At 41.7% G+C, this 24,653-nt stretch overlaps 1 protein-coding gene across 3 annotated transcripts in view; it reads left to right on the top strand.

Moving 5' to 3' along the window:
• LOC147259314 (transcription factor SOX-6-like) overlaps positions 1-24,653 on the top strand; it is a 115,126-nt gene that overhangs the window by 24,393 nt on the left and 66,080 nt on the right. For all 3 annotated transcript variants that reach the window (XM_086209629.1, XM_086209630.1, XM_086209628.1), the window contains 2 exons: positions 16,737-16,956; positions 18,937-19,147. In XM_086209629.1, coding sequence (XP_086065755.1) covers positions 16,738-16,956; positions 18,937-19,147 — 430 coding nt within the window. In that variant the 5' untranslated portion in view covers position 16,737. The remainder of the gene's footprint in view (positions 1-16,736; positions 16,957-18,936; positions 19,148-24,653) is intronic.

Here is a 24,653-nt window from a genome sequence, read left to right as displayed (position 1 = left end):
TGGGCAGGCCAGCTCCTTGCACTGGGCCTGAATGAGAGGCCATATTGTAAAGAGCTTTGAGCACCGTTTGGTAGAAAAGCACCGTATTCATGCAGTCCATTTAAATAACTTGGGTTTAAATGGAATGTTTCCTGTGAAGGCAGAAAGGACGGCAATGTTGGGGAGGTTCTTGAGACCTGAAGGCAGCTGACACCCCCACGACGGTCCTCATCGTTACAGAATTCTCATTCCAGCAAAAATCCTGCCTCCCATCAGCCAAAATGAACTGACCTTAATGTCTGCTTACTACATTCCTACACTGGCCACCCCCTCCTCCATTTTTAGTGATCTGATCGTTTAAGTACATGGCGGCATAATTGAGAGCTCTCCCTTGATTAGATTTACACCAGCTTTTAACAAAGCCTGCTCGGACTTAATCCAATGAGCCCCATTGTGGCCAGAGCAGCGGGATGACATTGCTCCTGATTAGCCTCAAAATCAACGGAGGTGTCAAACAGTCAGAGGCCACGCTGATAAAGAGGTCGGACAACTTAAACTAATGACACTATATTTCTCAAAAGCTCAGGGGGTAATGAGAGAATAATTGAATTCATAAAATGGATTGATTTCCTAATTACTTTACACTGCAAACTTTTTAGAGTCGTCTTAAAAACATACACTTTTTCTGTGAATTAAACTTAATGGCATACTTGAAACCATTTGACTTGGTTTGACTGGATCTTATCGTTCTCAGACTTGTAAAGCCACGTCCGGAGTTGTCATAGCCAGAGATTTGTCTTCCTCTGCCAGCGTGTCCACAGGTCCGCATTCACGGGGTGACGCAGAAGCTGAAGGCACTTAGTAGGAGTGGTGACAAGCAGTGTATGTGAGATTCTGTGCTTTCTTTCTAAGAAGAAATAGATGCCAATTACTGATGCTATCGCAGCAGCTACGCTGACCTCTGCAGGTGCCGCCGCTGTTGTTTTGAGCACAAAGGATGCAGCTGGGACAGAACACCGGTGGTTTTGGAAGCAAATACACAACTTTCAGTCTGAGAAGAAAATGATCGGTGATATTGTGATGTCATGAAAGCAGGTAACACTGAACATGTTTAGATGAGGCTGGTGGAACAACATAAAAACAACAACAACAAACACAGAAGAAAAATCTTAACACGACTTGATGCAGATGGACACACTTGGTAGACCTGACCGCCTGAGACTGGAACTGGCAGGACAGCTGGGTGTTGTGGTGTCTGCTCTTGCCGCGTCCTCTGGTGACACCTGCCCATCCATAATCACAGTTAGAGACTAAATCTCCTGCAGACCTGTGGCTGTGTGTCACACACTCAATCCCTTAATCTCCTCCTTTGTTCTCTGTCACCGTCAATTAGTCAGGTACCAAGAGGGAGCCAAAGGAAAGTAAATGTGTGAGGATAAATGCCCCGAGCTGGAAATCCTCAATTACACCGACTGTTCACTGTGGCGTTTGAATGTAGAACACAGCTGAATATTTACTGTGTTCTTGTGAATTAGAGCTGAAACAATTGATCCGAAATGAAAAACTAAACCACAATTTAAAAATAGATGAGATCGTCTCTGTTAATTTATGTGTTTTATGGTTTGGTCTAATTATGACTCCATTCAAACTGAATTTTCAATCTTCAGAAAGTGATTCAGAATCTGGAAACATTTGTGTTCTCTCTCTCTCTCTCTCTCTCTCTCTCTCTCTCTCTCTCTCTCTCTCTCTCTCTCTCTCAAGGATAATATCTAATTAAACCCGGCAACTGTTCTCCAGGTCCAACTCTCCACTTTGGAACCGCGTTTTTTTTTTTTTAACGGAAAGAAAGATTATGTTTCACATCAAAATCTGAAAAATAAGAATGAAAATTGTTAATGCAAGCAGAACCTGCTAGCGGGGAGTGCTAATGGAAAAAAAATGTTTTGGTTTTACCTAAGATAAATTACTCCAAATCTCATGTTTTACCGCTGCGGCTCCTTCAGCGGCTGAGAGCAGAATCATATAGCATGTCATGCTCAACAGGACATGTGGGGTAGTTTCTTGTTTACGTCGTCAGCATGCAACGTTTTCTCCACTTTGTTCTCTGACCAGCTGACCAGTAGAACTCAACAATGACGTGAAATACTGTGACTGGTTACAGATGAGGACTCCCTCTTTGTCGACGCGCGTCTCAGACCTCAGCTGCAACAGGAGCCTGTTCACTCGGAATAATGGAGCGAAACCAAATGCAGCTCAGTCTGAATGTCCGGCCACTAATTGATCTCTTCACCAATCAAATCAGTGTCCGGATTTTTTTCAGCTTGCGTCTTTTCCTCTTTTTTTTTTTTTTTTTTTTTTAATTTCACCTCTTTAAATCTTTTCCTATCCTAAGCAGTAGGATCTTCACACACAATGAGTTTATAAGCCTGAACAAGTTCTCCTGTTCAAGTTTTAACTAATCCAGTACTATTTGTTTAGTTCTCTTGAGGTTCACTGATCGAGCCCTTTTTATGCCAGGGGAGGGGCAGGCGAGAGAGAGAGAGAGAGAGACAGAGAAAGAGAGAGAGGGAGAGAGAGAGAGGGAGAGGGCGAGAGAGAGAGAGGAAGGGAGGGAGGGAGGGAAGAAACAAGTGATTTTGGATGCAGGCCCAGTTTGTGAAAGAACATTTGGGAAATCAAAAGCTGTTGATTACAATGTCAAGATGTTTTTGCAGTGTTGTTTTGTGATGTAAATGTGCGTTCACTGGGTAGAACAGGAACTAGCATGTCACAAATGGTGAATTTCCACCGATATCACACACTATACTACATGACTCAGAGCACCTTTGTGTGGGTAATCGTTGTCAGTGGTCGATATGATACGTGATAAATGCTCTTTGATTTACAGGGCAGACAATGCCATATTATGTGGTCCTGCAGGGATACTTCGGACCGGGGTGACTGAGTTATGAACGCGGGCCAAATTTCTGTGCGTGTGTTCAAGAGGGCAAGAATCCCTGGAGTATGTTTGTTAAAGCTTTTGGACGAGGCTTCAAATACTTGGCTCCGTTTAAAATGCTGGATGAGTCGCCGATAATAGAGACGGATTTCTGCTGCTGGTGCCAATTTGTTCTTATCAAGAGATACACGTTCAGATATGTCGTCAAAAGTGCTGAGTACAGGCATCGCTGGGGAAAAAAATAATACACAAATGCAAATGATTTATCATCTGGATGCTAATAATTCAATCTAGTCAATAATTAATGTCTATTGGCATATGACCCTATATGCCATACAGTAAACAGCATGTCTCATAACTATGTATGAGATCTTGTAGTCAGCTAATGTATGGCTCAAAGGCCCAGAGACAAGCCCTGGGTCTTCATAAATCAGCCATATCTAATGAATCCCTTAATTGTGATTTACAACCTGCATGCCCAGTGCTATGATGGAGAGAGAAATGGCTTGAGAGAGAGAGAGAGAGAGAGAGAGAGAGGGAGGGAGAGAGAGAGGGAGAGGAGGAAAGAGAGGATAAATTCATCCACCAAGCATAAAGAAGTGTTGCTTCACTTAAAACGCAGCTCATTTCCAGCCACTGTGAAATTCTTGCGTGTTCTCAAGAGAGCTTTGTCAAGATATAATATTCAGTGCAGTACAAATATAAACAGCGGAAATAGTATCACTCCGACCAGCAACGCGCACAGAACTAAGAGGACTATTTACATATTAAGTAGTACTCTTTAGTCATATAGATGTCCTATTCCCTAGGATGCTGATATTTTTTTTTTTAAGCATGCATTTTGTCGCCCACGCTTTCTTTACAACTCTGTTGCTATAACTGAAAACCTCTGCGCAAGCCATTTTTTTTCACTGAAGAATTTCCAACATGCGCCATTCAGAGCGGCAAATACTGTCAAGTACTTTCAACGGCAGCTTTTACTGCAGAGCCACTTTTAATATTAAGATTATAACTGATGGCTCTTAAGGGAGTTAAATAGAAATTTATTGATATCAAAGATGTACTGCCGGGTGCAGAAATTGCCAGACATTTAATGCTTGGCATCAGTAAGAAAATGTACTCAAGCGCAGTACTTACGAACAATTTTGAGGTATTTTACTTCGGCATTTCTATGTAATGCTACTTTATACTTCCTCTTCACTACTCCTACTCCAATTATTTGAGAGCTTTAGTTGTACTGAAGTTGAAGCTTGACATAATATTGCAATGAAAAAAAAACAACCAAAAAACCCGAAATAAGATAAAGATTCAACCTGTGGTTTTTCTGACGTGTTACAAAAAGCAGCACATGGCCAGGGTCACGTTTCAGAAGTGTATGACCTGTTAAGAGCTCCGTCAAACAGAGATTTTTCCTCTCTGAAAGTTAAACCCCAGCATGTCTTATAATGTATTGCTTTAATAATACCCCTACATTTTGCTGCCGGTACTTCTGTATTTTTTACTGAAGTGTTACTTCCAGTGCGGGAGATCTGTAATGGAGTATTTTGACATTGCTCTACTGTATTAGTACTTCCACTCGAGTCAAGGATTTGAATCCTTCCACCACCACTGGGAAATGTTAGACCGAACAAGTGAACAACAACTATTTCTCCTGATTTCAGGGATTAGATCCATGTGAACAACAGCTGCTGTGATTGGCTGGATTAACACCCTGTGTGGTTTGAAGTGAGGCCTTGAGCACCATGAACAATGTATACCGGCTGTGGGAAAACGACAATGGCTACCTTGTACAGCAATAAGAGCCTCTGACCTCGCAGCTCACCTCTCTACGGTCGAGCCGACGACTGCACTCTTGCTTCTGCTCGTGCTCCTGGTGCAGTAGACAGATGCGCGCGGATGCTCTCGCTGAACTGGCTACATAGCTGCCTCCTCGTAGCTCACAGCTCCACATGCATCTATTCAACACATGCTGCTCATCCGTGATATAAATTATATTTTATAGACTCACACATAATCACACAGACTGTTTGACTGCACACACAAACAGTCTGGAACATGTGGCCTCAGACAGGCCGGGGGACACACTGTGGAAAGGATTAGTCTGGATTGTGGCAGCTCGGCATACCGGGGGACACTGTCATGCCTCCAACTGCCAAACAAGACAAGTGCTCCTGGAGAGGAGGAGGAGGAGGAGGAGGAGGAAACGTTTTCACTGCACTCCGCCGCTGCATCGGAGGATTTCACAGGCCTCAAACCTGTCTGAAATTTCACCATTTCTGCAACCGTGTTTCTTTCTCCTTGATTGAAAATACAACTGCGAGCCACATTCATTTCTTGCGATTTTGGCTACTCCCATTTGAAAAACAAACAGGGATTTCAAGAATAAACTTAAATTGCTGTGATACATCAGGATCAGGAAACAGCAGATTAAGAAACGGGAGACAGTCAAGGATGTCGTGATTTTGCCACATTATTTTCTGCAAATTTGCTCCTGCAGTTTTATCGTTTGCTTCCGATCAATTATTGGAACAATGAGGTCGAATCTCTCTGCCAGCACTTGGCTCATAACTGCTTTTTAACTGATCAAAACTGTTCACGTTATTTTAGAATATTAACCAGCACATGGAAAATAATCAAAATCTGTCAGAGGAACATGTTCTTTTCCTCAAACACGTATGAAATACTTGAGATTTTCCTGCCATTCTAGCACATTTCTTTATTATAAATAATTGTATTCTATTTCATTTAATTTCCTTTTTTTTTTTTTTTAGTACATGTTCTTCAATACTTCATTACTTGTATTTCTGTCTTGTTTGAGTGTTGCTTTTCATTATACCAAGACTAAACCCTCATGTTGTGACAAAATTTACCAGAAAATAAATCCATAAAGTTCGACTCTGAGATTGACAAATTACCTGCTGGGTTAAAGCTCGACACAGTCAACAACTGTGCAAACACTCAGCCAGGAAAACCAGTAAATGTGGGTTTGTTATTTGTTATGGACCAAAATGACAAAAGTTAGTAAGATTTGCAGAAAGTAATGTGCTCTCAATGTGCATTTACACTCTGATTTATCCGTAGTAATTATTTTATACATTTTTTTTTTAAATCAAAAAAGTACAGTGTCTGTTTTGTTGCACTTAGCAATGGAATGCCTGAAATCTTAGAAATGTGTGTTTACATGGCAGAGTTATATACGGTCAGACTGAGTACAGATGCATTCCTGAGCACAGACAATTTGTTTCTACCATCTGTACACATTACACATTCAAGCCAGTCAATAATTGAATAAAAATATGTTGTTTATTGACGGAAAGTAGCATGCCTCTGAATAATGTAGGCATTTCATGCTAACAAATCTGGGGAAATCCTCAAAGCTCTTTCTCAGATAGGGAACAAAGCTCATTGTCAGGATAGAGAGGCAACTGGGATTAAAATGGGGGCATCCAGTGAAATGACTTGTCAGTCCTAATCTGGGATTAGCAGGCTTTTGCACCTCCTGGGCGCTCTAAAAGCCACCTGTTTGGACACTCCTACAGATGATGTTACGCTCCAGAGCTCCTTGTTTGATTCTTTCTAATTCTTTTGTTACATCAAAGTTTAAGATAGGGTTTGTTTGTTTTTTTTCCACTACGGAGATGAAATTAAAAGACTAAAATCTATTCATGGATGTTCAACAAACACTGCACACGTTTAAATTTTCTAGAATAAGAATAGAAGGAAAACACTGGTGCCTTCATGAGCTCACCGATTCTGTTGTTGAGCAGAATTACAGTCGACAGGTGTTTTTTTTTTTTTTTGTCCTTGTTTCAGTGTCACAGCTACATTCATGAATCTGTCTCATTCTTTGGGATTTTGAGTGCTTTTTTCTAGTTAATTAAATCTGATGTCTCTTCTTCTTCAGTTACCTCCGTCGGCACACTCTGACAGAGATGTCAGATAATAGCTTTATCTGACACACGGGTGTTAGAGGTCTTTTTTTTTTCCTTTCTGCCTGTGCCTTCCTGTTCTTTTAGCTCACATAACCCTCGATGTGGATCAGGGCCGGACAAATGCAGGAAATTAACAACATCGAAGAACACTAAACATGAATCTCTGATGATTGGTCTTGGCTGCGGTGAGACCCCTGAGCCCCGTAATGACTTATTGAAGCTCACTTTTTTCTTCTAGCCTCGGGGCTAATGCAATCACTCTGAAAAATATGTGAAGGCAGCTGTTGTACTGCTACAGGCTTCCGTCGTGACTTTCTGCTTTGGATGTCACCTTGAAATATCTTTCCTGCCAATAATATTTGGAAACTTAATCCTTTAATCCTAATATTTGTTTAATTTTCAGAAAAATGTATCAGCGTCACTTGGATTCCTTTTGGAATATTCAGTTTTGTCACATTTGGGGACATAACCTCATATAGATTACATTTTTAGATTACATTTCATTTTTTTGTTTCTTGGAAAAAAAAAACCCAGTAGCCATAGTTTAATCTATATTCTTAAGATAATTGGATTTCCCCTTGTTTACAGCTACTATATGGAGAGGTCAGCAAGGCTTAAAACTTGTGTAACATGCCTATTTGGGCATCGCAGCGGCATTACGTTTGTCCCCACAGAGGTCAAAGGTAACCTATGTAATAATAGGGATAACAGCTTGAAGTGACAGGACAGATGGAGATTTGGCGCTACATTAGCTGGTAAACAGTGTATTACCTCCTGAAAAGCAGCACCGCTATCCTTATGGATCCATGTTTAGTTTGTGAACGGATCTATGAAGGATGCAGTTTAGCCATTCATCACCCGCAGGCCCCCCAACACCTACGTTTGTGTTGTGGACTTCAGCTATGTGAATACAACGAACCCAGTCCGTCCGTGCGGACAGCAGATTTTAAAACACCTCCTGCATTACAGAAGCAATCCAAAGTATTCGGGACAGCCCTTCAAGTTATGAAAGTCTTAACATGTAGATAAAAACAAAAATATTGCTGATTTTTGTGGAGCAACATATTCATCAGTTAAAAATATCAATCTGATATCATTTAGGGGATCCATTTTCCATGTTTTAAAATGCTCTCCCCATTATTCGCGATGAAAGCATCATTTCTGCTTAGGCGCGGGCAGGTAAAGCGTGCACGTGTTCAGAAATCCCCAGACTTCCAGAAGAAAAATTTCTGATGTCACTGCCCATCGATACAACCTGTTTTGAAAAAAAAAAAAACTCCATTCAGTATGCATAAAGATTATCGTATCCATCCATTTAACAATGGGGCCAAAGATCAGAATTATATTTTCATTGTTCCATGCCAGAACACACGTAACATAACGTAACATAACGTAACATAATGTAACATAACGCCCTGTGCCAAAGAAAAAGTCTAACAGCCTGGCTGTGTGCTCATTAAAGTATCTAATCTAATCTAATCTGATCTGTAAGGTGTTTGTCAAACGGCAAGCTGTATGTGCTTTAAGCTGATATAGATCAGAGGTGAGAAGAGGTTCGAAGAAAGAGAGATAATAGATGGGATTAAGTTCAAGGGAGAGATTAAAATGTAGAAAGAAGATGCAATGTGTCCTTTTTTAGACAATATTGCGGAGCTTGTTAATCTTTAAAATATAAAATCAATCCATTAGTTAGCTAGTTAGTTAGTAATGTATCATTTGTAGAATGCTCCTGATTTGTGTTATTGTCGATTCCCTCTCTTAACCCCTAACAACTTGTGGGGTTCCTCAGAGCTCAAGTCTTGGTCCTACTCTGTTCTCTCTGTTTCTCTTCTCTGATGCTCTGTTTACTTTTGCTGGTGTATTCCAGGGATTTCAGGAAGATAATACTGATCAAACCAGGGGGGGGGGGGGGGGGGGGGGAGTAAGTGTACATGAAATAGAGAGAGATCACGCTCTTCCATATAGGCCCAAATAGATAAAACTGCAAACACTGGATTTAAGTCTTGCAGTGTTTTGTTGTGGCTCACAGTCGCTAAAATGTTTCTGTCTGTAACTTCATATTCATACATGAAACAAGCTGCCAAAATACAAAGATACTCATTGATGCTTCAGCTGCAGTTCAGCATAGTCTGCAGTTTTAGAGGAAGTACTGTAGTTACCTGAACAATGTGGTCCACTTGAAGGATTTAGAAACACACTGAGCAGGTCTTGTCACCACCTTAGACGAGAAACAAACACTCCTTTTTGAGCTATTGAGTGTTGACTTCTGTCTTCAATAGTTTCCTCAATGGTTTACTCTGTATTGCAGCCATGAAGTAGATAAATGTATACGAGGGCTGTATTTGTGTTAGCTAGGGGAGTGTTGCTATGCCAGGAAAAATAACAAGCACAAGGGAGGGTGTTGGTCAATAAGGCCGCTTCTGGATTTTTGGGGGTCTGTGGTTTTGGTCCAGCATCACTGGGGTAAAGAGCCTGAACACAGACACCCAGCATAGTGTTGTGTGTTTATCCCCGCAGTACAAACGACATATTCATCATTTTTCTGAGTGTTCCATTATTGGTTTTGATTGATATTTTCCAATGGCAGGACTAATGAAGACATCAAACCCCATGTTTGCTGCAGGTGTTCATCTGATGGCGACAAACTGAAGTTAATATTCGTCTGGATAAAATGTATTTTGCACTTCATTTGCCTCTGTGGTGTACAGAATATGCCAGGGCAATTATATATATATATATATATATATATATATATATATATATATATATATATATATTTTTTATTTCAAACCCACCGCTGTCTTGAAATACAAGAGAGGAGACCAGTGAATGTTTCTGAACTATTTTTACTGCCATTTCAGGATCACTTTATATTTTCTTAAACAGGTTAACCAGCTGTTTTGAAGAGATTACACATTTAATAGAACAACTTTTTTTTTTTTTTATTAAAAGCATTGATCTGATGAATTCTTAAGGTGAAAAAATGAGACCAAATGAATACATGTAGGTACGGTTTTCCCTGATGCTGAGTACACACATGAAGAGACGACAGATGTGACAGAAACTATTAGTGACGAGTTTGGTCCAAGCCACTGGCGGTTTGGACCAATCAGTGTCCTCCGAGGAGTTATGAACCTGGTTTAGGTGTGCAAGAAGTTGCGAGTACTTTAAAAGAGACTAGCTTTGATGCTGCTACAGCATCGGTTAGCAGAACTGGAGAGTGTGTGGAGAGTCAATAACTGTGACCCGTCCCTCATTGTCAGTTGAGTGAATTTTTGAAGTCCTGATCACTTCTCAACATTCTTAAAAATAAAACAAAACAAAACCAGACAAATAAACAAACCCTTTCTGGTGGTAGTTTTTCAGGGAAACTGATGTTGCTGCAGAATCCGCTTCTGAGACAAATCTAAGTTTCGTCTCCAAATCATTGATTGCAGGTTTTACTGCAGTACCTTTTTGTTGTTTAAATCCCTGAGTTAAGTACAAGTTAATTCAGCTGTATAGGGTATTATGTGCTGTGCCTGAGCGCTGCCCCTGCCTGTTCTTTGGTGCTTTGGGATTGTAAATAGAAGGTTAATACATAGAGCCCTTGAACGTAACATATTGATGGTCAAACAATCGCGTCTGTTTACTCGAGAACTGTGAAAGGATTTGGTCGTGAAGCTTGATGGATGTACACGGTGCTTATTGCATGCAGCATCCGCCCTCTGCTTACCTTCCGTCATTGTTTCACATTAAGTCACGAAGAGGTCAGAAACTACCCTCCACCATACGTGATAAGCACCTACAGCTTTGAAATAGTGCAGCCACTTGTTGGCTCTGCTGGAGCTGCCTTGTTGAAATACATGTTAATTGGGAGGAATTTCTGAAAACAAAACTGCTTTTCTTGTTGTACAGCAACGAGGGACTGGGCTGGCTTGGGGGTAACTGCAGTTGCTATTGAACATTTCTATTTTGGGCAAAAAGAGCCAGGATGAGGGAATCTCTGGGAGAAAACAGGCCAGTGTATGTGTGTGTTCACATTCCACATGTCTGACCTATGACAGTGCCCTCTGTTTGCAGCACTGTGCAATGATCTAATGAGAGTCCAGTCAGACCCAAGTTTTAGGAGCAGGGAGAGTCGCTCTCATACTAGACTGATTCTCTTCCAGCTTTCTTTTTTTTTTTTTTTTTTTTTTGGATCTATCCAGGGAAAGTCACTGAGCACACAGGTTCTTTATAGCAATGCCCTGCGACTCATTCATGCTTGGGAGTTGCCTGCTCCAACCACAAACTTCTGCTGATGGCTTCTGAACAACTCCACTGCAGCAGTCAGGTTTAAAGGGTAATTCTGGCTTATAATAACACGGGCCTCATCGAACGCCACGAGCAATCAGATGATCATAAATGTTTTAAACAAACGCTCAGGGTAATAAGTCTGAAAACAATAGTCAGTTGTGATCTTATGACCTAAATCTGAATTGGAAAAAACTTTTATTTTTTTCCTTTGGACCTACTTTTAAAAAGAATAATGTGACAGCTTTGGGATCTAATTCAACCATAAGGGTGATTTTGAACAAAAATTCTTGCTCTTGGTTCATTTTTGCATCAACCAGCCTTTTTGAAGAAAGAAAAGTTTGGTAAATCACACATTTGTTATTGAGAGTTATTGAATATACACGCTTTATAAATCAGACCAAATACATTGCATTTAGGTGTAATTAACCTAATTTATTTTATCAGTTCATCCGTAAGAAAAACAACAATTTAGATACTTATAAATGTATTTATCATACTTACTATAACATAGCACTTACATGTAGTATTTGTCAGCCGATATATTCTGTTAAATTACTTGCAGTGATGTGATTACATGGTTACTGCGACCTACTCATGTTTTTTCTGGCGACAACAATGACCCGAATTTTACTTTCCACATCACCCTGGCTGTCAAAACCAATAAACATGATGAGTACGTGAATTTACAACTCCACGGAGCCGTTTGTATGAAATTTGTTGCCTTTCTATTAATCCCTCAAAAATCAAAATGGCACCAGAAAAGGCAGTTGGTACCTTCTCATGTCTTCCTACAGCATGAACTCCTCTCTCTCTCTCTTTCTCTTTGCTCCACCCTTCCTCTTTTTTTTTTTTTTTTTTCCACCATCCATCTTCATGTGCTGGCTGGTTATGCTCGAGTAACGTAAATACAACAGTTTTCCGTGCCTGGTTGGCTGCCTCGTTTCTATTGGACTCGTGGGTATTCATCACCGAGCACGGGGTTCGCAACTGCCTCACCCTGCCCAACTGTCCGTTCGAGCTGCGGCCTGCGGGCAACTTAGCAAGCCAGGCAATCGGCAACATTTTGGGTGCTCTCGATGGTCCGTGTACCAGTTTTCTGTGGTGCTCCCAGATCTCAGCAATGACTTTGATGAATACACTGTTTTTGTAACTAGCAAAGATGGCCGAATCTCCAAAAATAACACCTGAGTTAGCTATCCAGGTTTATCCTTTCTGTGCCTTGCTCAAGGACACTTGTGGCAGAAGCTGTTGGGACACTAACTATGCCAGCAATAATGTCTTGTCACTGATTAGGCGGTGATTTATTGCACAAAGTACAGATCACCCACTTTAATTTTTTGTCTTTTGCAATATTTTCATGTTTAGACTCTTCAAAAATAAAATGTAAAAAAAAATCCGAAGTCCTCAAGTTTCCTTCTCCGTCCTCTTCTCCCCACTTCCTCAGTTCAATCCAGCTGGGCTGACCGGAGATTTTACACCCAATTGCTTGAGTTAGAGGCTTTTGCTGGAGTCCTTCTCTCACTCCACAAGTGGTAGAAGGGACGTGGTTGTGAATGGTGCTTTGTGTACTGTTTTTCTAAGAGGGGCCCTCTCAGTCCTGCTCTCATCTGTCACAGGTCCCTCTCCGTCCACGCTCTACAATGCCTGATTGTTTCTGCCAAGTCGCCAGGTTCCAGGCCAGATCCGAACAACGCTTTCCTGCCAAATTCCGACCCCGGTTTTACTTTCTTTTCAACTCAGAGAGGGATTCTAAGTTACTGTCCATGTCTTCTAAGGGGACTTAGCTAGCTGTTTGTTAGCTGAATGTGTGTCTCTGAACAGTCAGAATTTCCACTGGCACCAAAGACAGAAGGGAACCTCCAAAATGCACAAAGAAAACCGTAAGTAATATATCAGATAATGTGATTATTGATTGATTATTGATACAGCCTGTGCAACTGCACCGCATACTCATGCTGTTGAGTGTCTGTGTAACCTACATGTGAAATGATTTCCCTGAATTCATGCTCAAAAACTCTGAAACGCATGAAAAAAAATGAAACTGACTCACTCAACAGTTCAAGCTTTGTTTGCTTATCGTGCGGACGATCTCAGCTGAATCACTTTCCAAGAAATATCTTACTGTAGATAGGAGAACTGCTCTCGGGGAAAAGATGATGTTTTCCTAGATGTCTGACAATGTGAAAAGGATTTTGCAGCACCTCAAGGTGATGCGTGTGTGAAAATATCATCATATTACTGTTTGGTGAGAGTCACCACATCACCAAATCCACGTTTCTGTTGATCTCATATGGAAGAATATTGCTCACCTTGGCCATGATCCCTCACTTTCTTTTCCACGGAGGGGAAACACCCTATATTGTGAGGGTCTGCGGTCAGCAGAAAAATGTAATGTCTTTCATTTTTTAAGTGCTCTGAAATCGCTGTGTAATAAACCCAATCCAAACCGAACCTTGTTTTACCATTAAAGGTTTCACAAACATTCAATCCAAATTGGGGAAAAAAAAAAGAAGAAGCTGGAGTTACAACGTTTTCCTGCAAAAACAACTGGTTTAAGTGACGTCTGATGTCCCAAAACAAAGTACAACATCTCCCTAACAGTAACAGCTGCAGGCAGTCGGTGCGACGTACATTTATTTGCAAGTATTATTGTTATTATTACTCTCTTTTTCCTTCTCTTGGAACTTATTGTGGTGATATGTAATGCGTAGTTTATAACCTCTGCCGGAGAGGTCACCTGATCACTGGTGTGTGTCTCTTTGTTAGCTGGTTGTGCTCTTCAGTTGTGACCCTTCAAACACAGACTTTTTTTTGGGGGGGGGGGGGGGCGTGTTTGCTGATTTTTAGATTCACCCAGCCGGCCGTCTAAAAGGGCTCTGTTGTAGCTCATTTGTCAAGCTTAACCTTTGCATTTGCCGTGCAGTCACACATCTAAACACAAGTATTGTGGTTCTGTGCCTGAATGTGATCATGATGTATACTGTTTTCCTGCTCGAGCCAATCACAAAAGGCCCAGCATGCTTACCAACAAACTCCGGTACTGTTGCATGATGAAACTATATCAGTGGCAGGAAGTTATGAGGCTGGGCATTCCTGTCCATATGAGACACCGGTTCCAAGAAACTAAGTCTTAAGCTCCCTCGTGAACACAGCACCAGCAATATTGTCAGCTAAATATAGGCTCCCCTCTGTCTTCTCCCTCCACGGCTCCTCGTTGCTCTCTCATCGCTCCAGTGTGGATTGCACCATAGTGGATCATGGATTAGTTGCTAGTGGGGTTTTACAATGTCATATTCTCATACCATTGCATTAAACAACAAAGATATTTAAACCACTGGTTGACAGCTGTTGCTATTCCAGTGAGTCAAATTTGGCAAGAGCTGGAGTGAGGATGGCACCGGTGACAGAACTAAAGAAATAAAACAGCTGTGAAAACAAGATGATTGAGAAAAAATTGGACGGCAAAGGCCTTGGTGCTGCACTGGAGTCATTAAAGGTAATTTGCGTTTGTGAAAATTCACACATTAGATCTGCGTTCAAAAATAATCCGTTTATTCAAGAAGAGAACTTAGAGACAGCCGACGGTCCATGTGACTCATGTTTAGTTTAAGACAAGTAATTTCTGTTTTTTCTTTCCTGTTCTAAACAATGTAAAAAAAAAAAGAAAAAGAAAAGCTATTGCTACAGTCTCAAACCTAGTTACATTTATCACAGAGTACAAAAATTGGTTATGAAGAAGTTGCCCTTTTGCTCATTACTTGTTTTTTGTTTTTTAACCTTTATATCTGGACTTTATTGGAAATGCTATTTTACACTTCAACTGGTATCTCAGAACAATTTCCAGTAAGGGGCCGTTAAGTTGCCCTTAATTCAGCTTCCTGGATGACTCATTTTGGAACCATTCAAGATAATCATGATGAATTTGGAGACTGTGGTGGCCGATAAGGGAAGAGAAAAGCTTGGGGGGGAGACGTCGGTTCTCGCTCTACTCTAAGTGGTTCCCTAACATCTCCAAGTCAAGAGCTTAGTGGGTCTCAGTTTTCATGCCATGACGTTACTCATCTCTCCTCTGATTTAACCTGCACAACAGCCTAATTGGAATCAACATTCTGACACGGAGTGTAAAAGAAGACAGGAGCATCGTGACCCTCCGAATCACTTTACCACATTCAAACGCACATGGCCATATTCTTTTTCCACATGACATCAATCACATGTACACGACATGCAAATGAAATTACTGCTGACTGGTGAGATTTCTCCAGATTACAATTCCCCTTCATCCCTGTCATAGTTACTCATTTATGTACACATAACATAACTTCAGAACTATTAAATATTCAAACCTCAAATGAAATAAATAAAATATTCAACTGAGAGTTATTGTTCCATCGATTATTATGGCTGATATTGGTAAGGTGTGCGATGACACAATTCATGCAACTTTTTCTCCAGGGCATTGAGTATGAAGTCGTTTTGAGATTATGGAATAGAAAGTACAGGTATTTGTTTTTAAATACAGGCGGTAAAAGTACAACGAATACTCAGGTAAAGTACACATACCTGATAACTCCAGTGGTAACAATGAATTATTTTTACTCTGATACTTCCCACCTCTGTTCTTTAGCCATTTGATCAGTTTCTCTTTAAACATACACATTTCCCCTTCTCTTCATCTTCCTCCTTTAAATCTGTCTATTTTTGATTTTAAGTTTATCTCCCTCAGTAAATTCTTCAACATTCACCCTTCGCCACCTCTCCACACATGAACTCTGCGGCTCCCTCAGACGTCTGACTGCTGCTCAGATTTACGTTTAAGGGCACCCAGGAGGCTGCATATTTCAGAGATGGACAGCTTGCTATGATTTACTGATCAACAACAGTGAAGCAGCAATTGGTTTTATCTCACACAAGATCTGTATGTGTGTGTGTGTGTGTTTGTTAACTGTGGATGGAGTAGCCTTGTTTTCAAGACTTAAAACCACTTAACATTGCTCTAAGTGTGTGAATTTGTGTGAATCCCTTGAAAAAAAGATTGTGCTTTGAGTCAGAATAAGAATTTGGATTAGTTTATAATCAAGGCTGAGATTAGGCTGGAGGGGAGGAGGGTTTAGGGAATAAATGTGGTCGCTGAAAGCCCTTATAGTACAACAAAGGGAAGTCATTACGGTAAATGATGTTTTAGTGTAATAACTCCCCAGTTTGAGCCCGATTAGAAAAAGCGTTGATTTTCTGCTGGAACGCTGTAGCGCAGCATCTGTAACAACTCTGAGGTGCTGAAATATCTGGATTCTGCTTAATACATTATACTCATAGTATTTTGTGTGTGTGTGTGTGTGTGTGTGTGCGCGTGCACTTGTGTGTGTGTTGAATGTTTCTTGCAATTATTCTCCATCAATGCCAAGAAAGTGTGTACTTCATGATGTATGAATTTGTGTTTAGTTCTGATGTTTCCCTTATTTTTGTGGTTTGTGTTTCTAGTTGTAAGTGAAGATGTAGAAAGCCAACGCCACGAGCTCTCCTCTCCTCTCCTCTCCTCTCCTCTCCTCTTCACCTGAAGTCGTCAATATCAACTTTTTCCACTAAAATCAAAACTTTTTCCCTCACAGAATGATGTCTTCCATGCGAGTAACACCTCCCTTTCATGCACCGTCTGAAGAAGAGGAAGCAGTAGGCCACGACAATACGTCTTGGTCCAATGACGAACGAGAGGGTTCCAAGGAGACGGCGTTGCCCTCTTCTCATGACCAGCCCCACCCAGATGAGCTGCAGCCAATCAGAGACAAGCAGTCAGATGCTGAGTGGGAGAACGCTGGGTCTACTGCCATGGTGAGAAGTGAATTAAACTCTGAGTAACACACCATATCTTATCTTGAGATACGTCGCCATAACTCAGATCTATCAAACGAGTGTGATGAGTGTGTGTACTCAGGGCACACGGCTCATAAAACATGTGAACTACTCATGGTGTGCAAATTCTCGTGCATTATGATGTGCGTGCAGACAAACACACACACACACACACACACACACACACACACACACACACACACAGTGCTTCTTTGGCTTCTTTGGCCTATGAGCTGCAGGCGCTGCTGTAGGCAGCCCGGGGAGGCCTCCCCTCTGGAGAGTTACACCCCTCGGTTCTTCTCATCTTTGCAGCCGGTTCTTGTGTGTGTGAGTGTGTGTGTGTGTGTGTGTGTGTGTGTGTGTGTGTGTGTGTTCAGAAGGTAGTTTGGCTTTAGGTTGTTGGTTCCCAATATATGATGGTGTGTTTGACTTCAGCCTCTAAGGAACACGGGAAGTTGTAAAGATAGAAGTTTACTCGGTTGCCTGGTTGCAGCAGAATATATTTGACTTCTGTCAGACAAAATTTAAAAGTAGGATTTTATTCTATTTGAAGAAATTCTCAGTGAATAATACAAACGTTAAACGCAACTAAGTATTAGCTAATTTAGCATCATGTAGCATCAACATCAACATTATTTTCTTCTTTTTTCAGGACAATGATGGGAACCTGCAAAGAATGGAATATTCAAAGTGTTTTCTAGAATAATTATATAAAATAGTTGTTGAAGAGTTACTTTATAGCTTTATATTTATGAAGATACCGAGGGAAATAATGCAATGCACTGCTGTTTGTGTATTACCAATGAAGAGAGGCAAGTCATCAAAGTGTAGTTTGGAGTTAAATTGCCAATTTGAGAACACTTTAAGTTAAGGGTACATTCACAACAGTTAAGGCCCCCCCCCCCTTTGAGCTGTTAAATAACAGGCCGTTAAATAATAGTAATAAAGGGTTTATACCTTTATTCTAAGATTTTTCCAAAATTCCACATGCGTCACAAACACCTAACCAAGAGTGATGAAACTGTACGACATCTGCCATAGTACGTCAGAAAAACCTTTGAGAACAGGTACTGCATGACTTGACCCATGGTTTTAACTCTGTACTTCTTCACCCAAGCATCCTTTGTATCCAGTGTGTCCTTCAGAAAGTATTCAAGTCCGATGCCTTGCTCAAGGACAGAGAGCGAGATTAAAGGGGTCGTTGTGGACACGTGTGACGGAATATGTGACCTTTTGGTTTTCAAAATGATCCGACCTCCAGGCTTTGTCTTTCCCCGGACGCTGTTAGATACAGGCCTGGAAAAAAAGAAAAAACAAAACACCCACACCTGAACAATCCACATGTGACACACTATCTCCTAATCCTCATTACAGAGGCATCCTCTGCTTAAAGACAAAGTGCACAACAGGGCCTTCTGGAGCCATTTCAAGGGCGTCTTAAGATCCCGCTGTTAGCCAAAGCCCCTTGTCTTTGAAACATAAGCCTCCTAAAGTTCTTGGAGATCCCCCCACTCTGTAAGGGGAGGAGAAAGTGTTCAGAAATAGCCCTGGTGTTAGAGCACCTGTGCTAAAGTGTCTGTTGTGTGGGACAATGTGGTCGTCTTGCAGGGCTTATCATCTTGGTAAATATAGACTACTTGTACTTCTTGCTTAACTCATAACACAGGAGAGCAAACAGCAGTGGGACACAAACACTCTGGTCATGTAGTACAAAATAGAAAGGCCCATTATATATCTATCACCACTTTACAAAGACTCTATATTGACCCGGTTTGTGTCACTGCCTGTCTTGTAGCTGACCTAAATACAAGTACGTAAGAGTTATATTTGTCTGTCAAATTAAAAACTCATGAGTTGACTGGCTCTCACAGTCAGCAGTTGAGCACAAACAACTCTGATCTGTGTCGATACTTTGTACTCGTTATAACCTTGAGGTGCTCATCTTTTATCTCCTCCCAGGACAATGACAGCGGTAAAGGCTGCGCCGTCTACTCCTACCGGAATAACTCTACCTCTCCACCCAAGCCAGAGGAGTGCTCCCGGGATCGCGGGGAGCCAATAATCGGCCTCGCTTTTGGGACACCTGAACGGCGTAAAGGGAGCCTGGCGGACGTGGTGGACACACTGAAACAGAAGAAGCTTGTAGAGTTGACCAAGACGGAACAAGACGGTAAGAGAAAGTGGGATTCTTTGTGTGTGTGTGTGTGTGTGTTTAAACTGCAGCATTTCCAGGGAAAGTGGGAGACACACACACACACACACACACACACACACACACACACACACACACACATCCTGGAGCTTTAAAGTTACATGGTAATTCTTAATTCCTGTCAACTTTACTGGAGACAGGACAGACAGGAACAGTTTGCCATCATGTCCTTTTACATGATTACCCATATATTTTACTATTTGTGTCCACTAAAAACAGCATTACCTCCATATTTTGTTTTCCCTTTCTGAAAAGATCCTTGCCAAAGGCCCTTCTGAACATCTAAAATTACAACTGACAGATCCGTCTCTTGTCAGATCACAATATCAATCAGTGAAACTACAGGTTTCCCTTTCTCCTCTGATCTGCACCACTAAGACAGGAAAAGCGGTGGAGTCTCCCAACGTGCCGCGGCTTGCCCCTTTCCACCCTTCAGCAAGCAAGATCTGACACCATCTAACACCCCTCTTTACTGTTACGGTGCACATAGTAATCTGGCTGATATCAGAGGAGTGCTTGATCTCTCTCATTTAGAGGGTTTACTTTGTTATTGATACAGTAAAAGTGGGCCAGGATGGGACAGCCAGAGGCCCATAGAGGAGAGCACAGTCTCGAGTTGAAAGATCGGTGGTTTGGACTCTTACCTACAGTGCCCAATCTGGGTTGAATGGAAAGAGTGTGAGAATTTTGTGACGTCATCTTGTTAAACATTTTCATTTCCCATCCAGGAACTGCCTTTGATTTTATTTTTTCAACATTCATTTTTGCTTAAACGTCAGGCATTTTGGCCACAGACCTGAGCTTAATAAAATGATAATGGGATGAAATAAAGTAAATCAATTGCATCAAATGAATTGAAAAAAAAAGGGACAAAGTGACATGGAAACAGATCAAAATGAAAGTTACCAAAATGTAAGGGGGATGAGGAGTTTGTAGTGATGATTTTGGAATCATAAACACACATAGAAGCACAGAACTGCCTCCCAAACTTCAGGTGGTAGCTGATCTGCTGTCAGTCATCGTAAAGGAAACTGACATGTGAACCTGAACAGACGGCGCATCGTCTCACTGCACATGCGCCATGCGATTTAAACCCCGCAATATGTATTGTTTGATGATTGCTCCATGAAGGCTGCTGGCATCCCTGAGGACAAATGAGTGACACTGACCTGCGCGTATTTGCCTTTTACACCAGTTGTTGCGATCCTACAGTGGGAAATTCTTTCTTGCACTGTGGTTCTACGATGATCCATTTTTTCATTGTTTTACCTCCACGTCACCCGACACACTGGATAGCTTGCGACCTCTCTTACAAAGGCTCATATTCAAAGTGGTGATGATTAAAAACGTATACCCTTTTACGTTCTCTGATTTCTTGATTCATTTTCTTTGAATGATGTATCTTTTTTGTTGAATTTCTCCACCGGGTCGCTCAACAACAGGGGTCTCTGTCTGTTGTGTAATTGGTTCTTTTGCTGTGTTGACTTTTTTTTTTGTTTTTTTTTGTTTTGTTTAGAATGTAATGCAGACAGGAGTGCAAGGCCACTCTGCTGCATAGGCCAATTCCTGGCGTAGCAACAATGAGAAACAATTTTGTATTTGAAATGTTACATGACGGGAAGCTCTCTCCTGTGTTTATGCCGTGTCTTGTTTTTTTCCTGACTCTTAAGTGGCATGTGACGTGTTCACTTAGTCTCCCACTTTAAACAGGGTTTTTTTGTTGTTGTTCGAAATCCTCTTACACTACGACCAGATTTGATCATCAGCGCTCAAATGGCAAGCACATTAAAGCTTGAACAATTTCGTCCCTTTCCTTGTCCTCCACCTCCTGCTGAAAAGGGTTCAGTCGTCTTGGCTCTCCTAGGTTAGATCGGCTGTATGATCAAATGGAACAGAACCTATTAGCCACTGAGCGCTCACTTAGCCTAACATGGGTGACCCCTCTGTACACTGTAGCCCAGAGCTAAAGTGTGGATGATGTCGTTGTTAGCCTTCGCACTGCACTCACCCCCTGTCAACACGCTGTTAGTTGTCCGCTACTCACAGGCGCTTTAAGTGCCTGAGACAGTTCTAATGAATAGACATGGCCTTGCTTTGCAATGTGGGAGATTTTTTTTCTCTCCCCACAACTGCCTTTAAAAGCTTTATCAAGAAGTCTGTAAGACTGTGTCAGCTAGCTGAATTACCACACCACTGGCTGCTGCAAATACATCTTTTTTTTTTGCTTGGATTTCCACATCGAAGCCAAGAGGGTGAAGGTCTAACGTTTTCTTGACAATTTTGCATTTAGGTTGAGTTGCGTCTGCATTGTGAGAGGGTGTAGACACAAAGCCCGGCTGCGTACAAAAGGCTTCCTCCATACTATTAAAGTACTTAGCACTTAATAAACTGGTAGGCTAGTTGTTGAATAAAATGTTCAAGGCCAACATGAGAGAACATCGGAGGGAAAAATGTGGGCACCAGACAAGCTGGCTCTTTTATCCTCTGACAAGTTGAGATAGCAAGGACAGGGAACCGAGGAATAGAGTAACCCCAAAAAAATTTATTTGACCTTATTAACACTCGTTAATCTGACTTCATCTCGTCTCCTTGAACCTTTGACATCAAAGGTGTAAAAGCAGTTTGAGGTGGACATATTTGTTTGATTGAAACCATTCTGGGATGCTGCCTGATGGACATTAAACCCAGTGAAGTGTGCAATCAAGCTCCCTCAGTTCTGATGACTGAATTATCATCATCTGTATTGTTGTGGCACACAGGGGCCAACCCACTGTTACCCTCCTGCCAGCGTAGTCAGCCATCTAATGTGGCGAGAGCTGCTGTGGTGCCTGGCAAACACTTAGCGTCCCGCTAATCCCTGCCTTCAACAGAGCTAGTATGAATTACTGTGCAATTCACATGTTTCATTTACAAGTGGCTCTATTACCATCGCACAGCACTGCAGCACAGCTATAAAATGGACACCTGTGTGGCTAAATCTGGACTGGACTCCAGTCACGTCTCCTTTAACAGCAAGGAAACATCTCCTACGCACTAAAAGCATAAGAAAACACATTGGGTTTTTTTCACAGTTGGAGATGAAAACGGAACGCGTATCGGGATGGACGTTTCTCTCATGTTTCATTCATGATTACTCAACGCTCACAATGTTGACAGGCAGTCAGATGCTGTTTGACATTTAGCCCTCAGTCTGAATAAGCAGCCTGAGAGATGCGTTATCTTTTTTTTTTTTTTTTCTTTCTCAACTGCCCACTCATTAGGTTAGAACTGGAAATATAATATTAGTAGCGATATGATGTTAAAAATGTCCTCCTTTGATACGGATCCTTGTTTTCTAGTCAGCAGATTTATCTGGTGTTTTCTTACGTGGTATATTTAGGTGTTTGTTTTTATTGGTCAGACTCTGTATGATCACACAAAATCTTTTGTTTTCTTTCCTTTTCTTTTGTGTCTGTCTGACCTTCTCACTGGTTTGAAATGGGAGGGGTTTGGTTTGTAAAAGGAGACGTTGCAAAGTGCACCGGCTGCAAAAACAACAGCAAAGTTCATCACCCACACTCCAACTTTCAACTCTTTTGAGTCTCTGGATCCGTCCCCCTCACGGTATCAGAAGCCCCTTCGGTGGAAACGTTTTGTTACCTGTCTCTGTCAGCAGAGATGGAATCAGGAACAGATTGTTCCGCCTCAGTAGGTTCCAACAGAGCTGAATCAGAATTAATGTAAAGCCAACAGCCGGAACGTCAGAACAGCTCATTCATACGTCATACCTCTGATAAATTCACCCGCCTTGGTGGCGATGTGACAGCATCGTTTGCTTCTGTGTAAATAAGCAAAGTCTCATAATTGTGGTTTTTATGGGGATTTTTTTTTTTTTTTTTTGCAGAATCTCTGTGCAAATTTAACTGGAGAATCAGAATCCCTGAATCGCCTCCATCTGCTCTTATGTGATGAAAATGCTCCAAAGCTCTTAGTTGCCCCTCCACAGAGATACTGACAGTCAAAACTGTTGCATCTTGATTAAATTAAACACATTCATGTTCTCGGTGCAGGCATCATGCAAGAGCGAGAAGGACGTCTGCTGCTCACTGACTGCATTCTTTGACCTGTTGCAGCTTCTGGTGCAGCTTCATGTTTTACGAGCCTTGTTCTTGTACTGTGTGTTTAAGGCCATGTTGTCCAGTTTGCAGGGCCTGTGCTGTGTCTTGAGTTGAAGCCAGGCCAGAGCTGGGCACCCAATCACCCATATAATGGCTTCCCCAGCTGGACGAGGAGGTCAGAGCAAGGCCAGGCCTTCATCTAACCCTGCTGTTGTCTGACAATAGAGACATTCTGTCAGGCTTCGCTTTGTTCTCTCAGGCTGTTGAAAGCCTGTTTCAACATCTCACCAGTCAATCCGTGGAAAGCATGTCCCTTTCTGGAAGGGGTGGGGTGGGTGGGTGGGTGGGGGGAGTGGGGGTCTAACTAGGTGGAATAGATGTGCATCTGTGCTACAAATGTTCAGTGACACTCTACCTGGAATAGCTGTGAGATTTATCTTTTGTTACGCGGAAGCAAAGTGCTCTTTTTTTTCTTCCTGTAATCAGCAGCTTCAGGATTAGCCCAGGCCTGCCAGTAATGCTTTTTGAAGGTTAAATTATCTGTTTGAACTAAGCTGCAGATGAGTTGAGGGTGCATGAGCGAACGTGGAGTGCTGTGTGCTTGACCTCTATGTGGAAGTGTGGCTACGTGTGTGAGGGCTTATGCATTCATACACTCAGGTGGAAGTAGTTGTGATGACAGCTTAACAGGCGAGTTGGGTCGAGCCCCAGAGTTAAGCTCGTTGGCTAATTAACAAGGTCTTGGCTCTGGCACTATGTTTGCCTTCCTCTACGAGATTGTGCGTTTGAGCTGTGATTGTGTGCAGTTAGAAGCTTTGTCTGTGTGGTGCTGATTAGCATTTGGGACACAACTGCTGTCCCAGGTTGTCATATTAAGGGCAAGAGGTTAGTATACAGGAGGTCTGTATGTCATCTTAATGTTCACAATTATTATTATTATTTTTTACATTTAGCTTTTAATCTGCTTTTGTATTTAGCTGCATTTGTTGGTCAGAAGTGCTCTCATCATCTCTGCTAACAGGCTAACCCCCCTGGACTTTTTGTGGTTGATTTCTCTCTTTTCCCCTGTAATTGATAGGGATCTATTTCCTAATGATCAGCCACAGCCTCTGGGTCTTGACTACAAATGCAGTCAGTGGGATATGCCTGGTAGCCCCTCTCTCCTGCTCAGCTTGGCAGCAGGCCAGCCAGCATATGGTACAAGTGCATGCAATGCGGTTTGCCGGAACACTTTTGAATGTCGTCCAAAAGAATCAGATTAAATAGTGATTTTATCAAGTCCTCCTTCTTTACGAGGATTTCACTGAAATGCCAAATTGTTCACCAGATAATTCAACATCTGGCGAAGGTCAACATGCTACAACTGT

Source organism: Aulostomus chinensis, chromosome 7, assembly GCF_037954235.1.
Source record: "Aulostomus chinensis isolate RoL2024-O1b breed Wild chromosome 7, RoL_Achi_v1.0, whole genome shotgun sequence".
In the NCBI taxonomy this organism is placed as follows: Eukaryota; Metazoa; Chordata; class Actinopteri; order Syngnathiformes; family Aulostomidae; genus Aulostomus; species Aulostomus chinensis.
The sequence above is the reverse complement of the archived record's forward strand: the minus strand, read 5'-3'. Positions and strand labels throughout refer to the sequence as shown.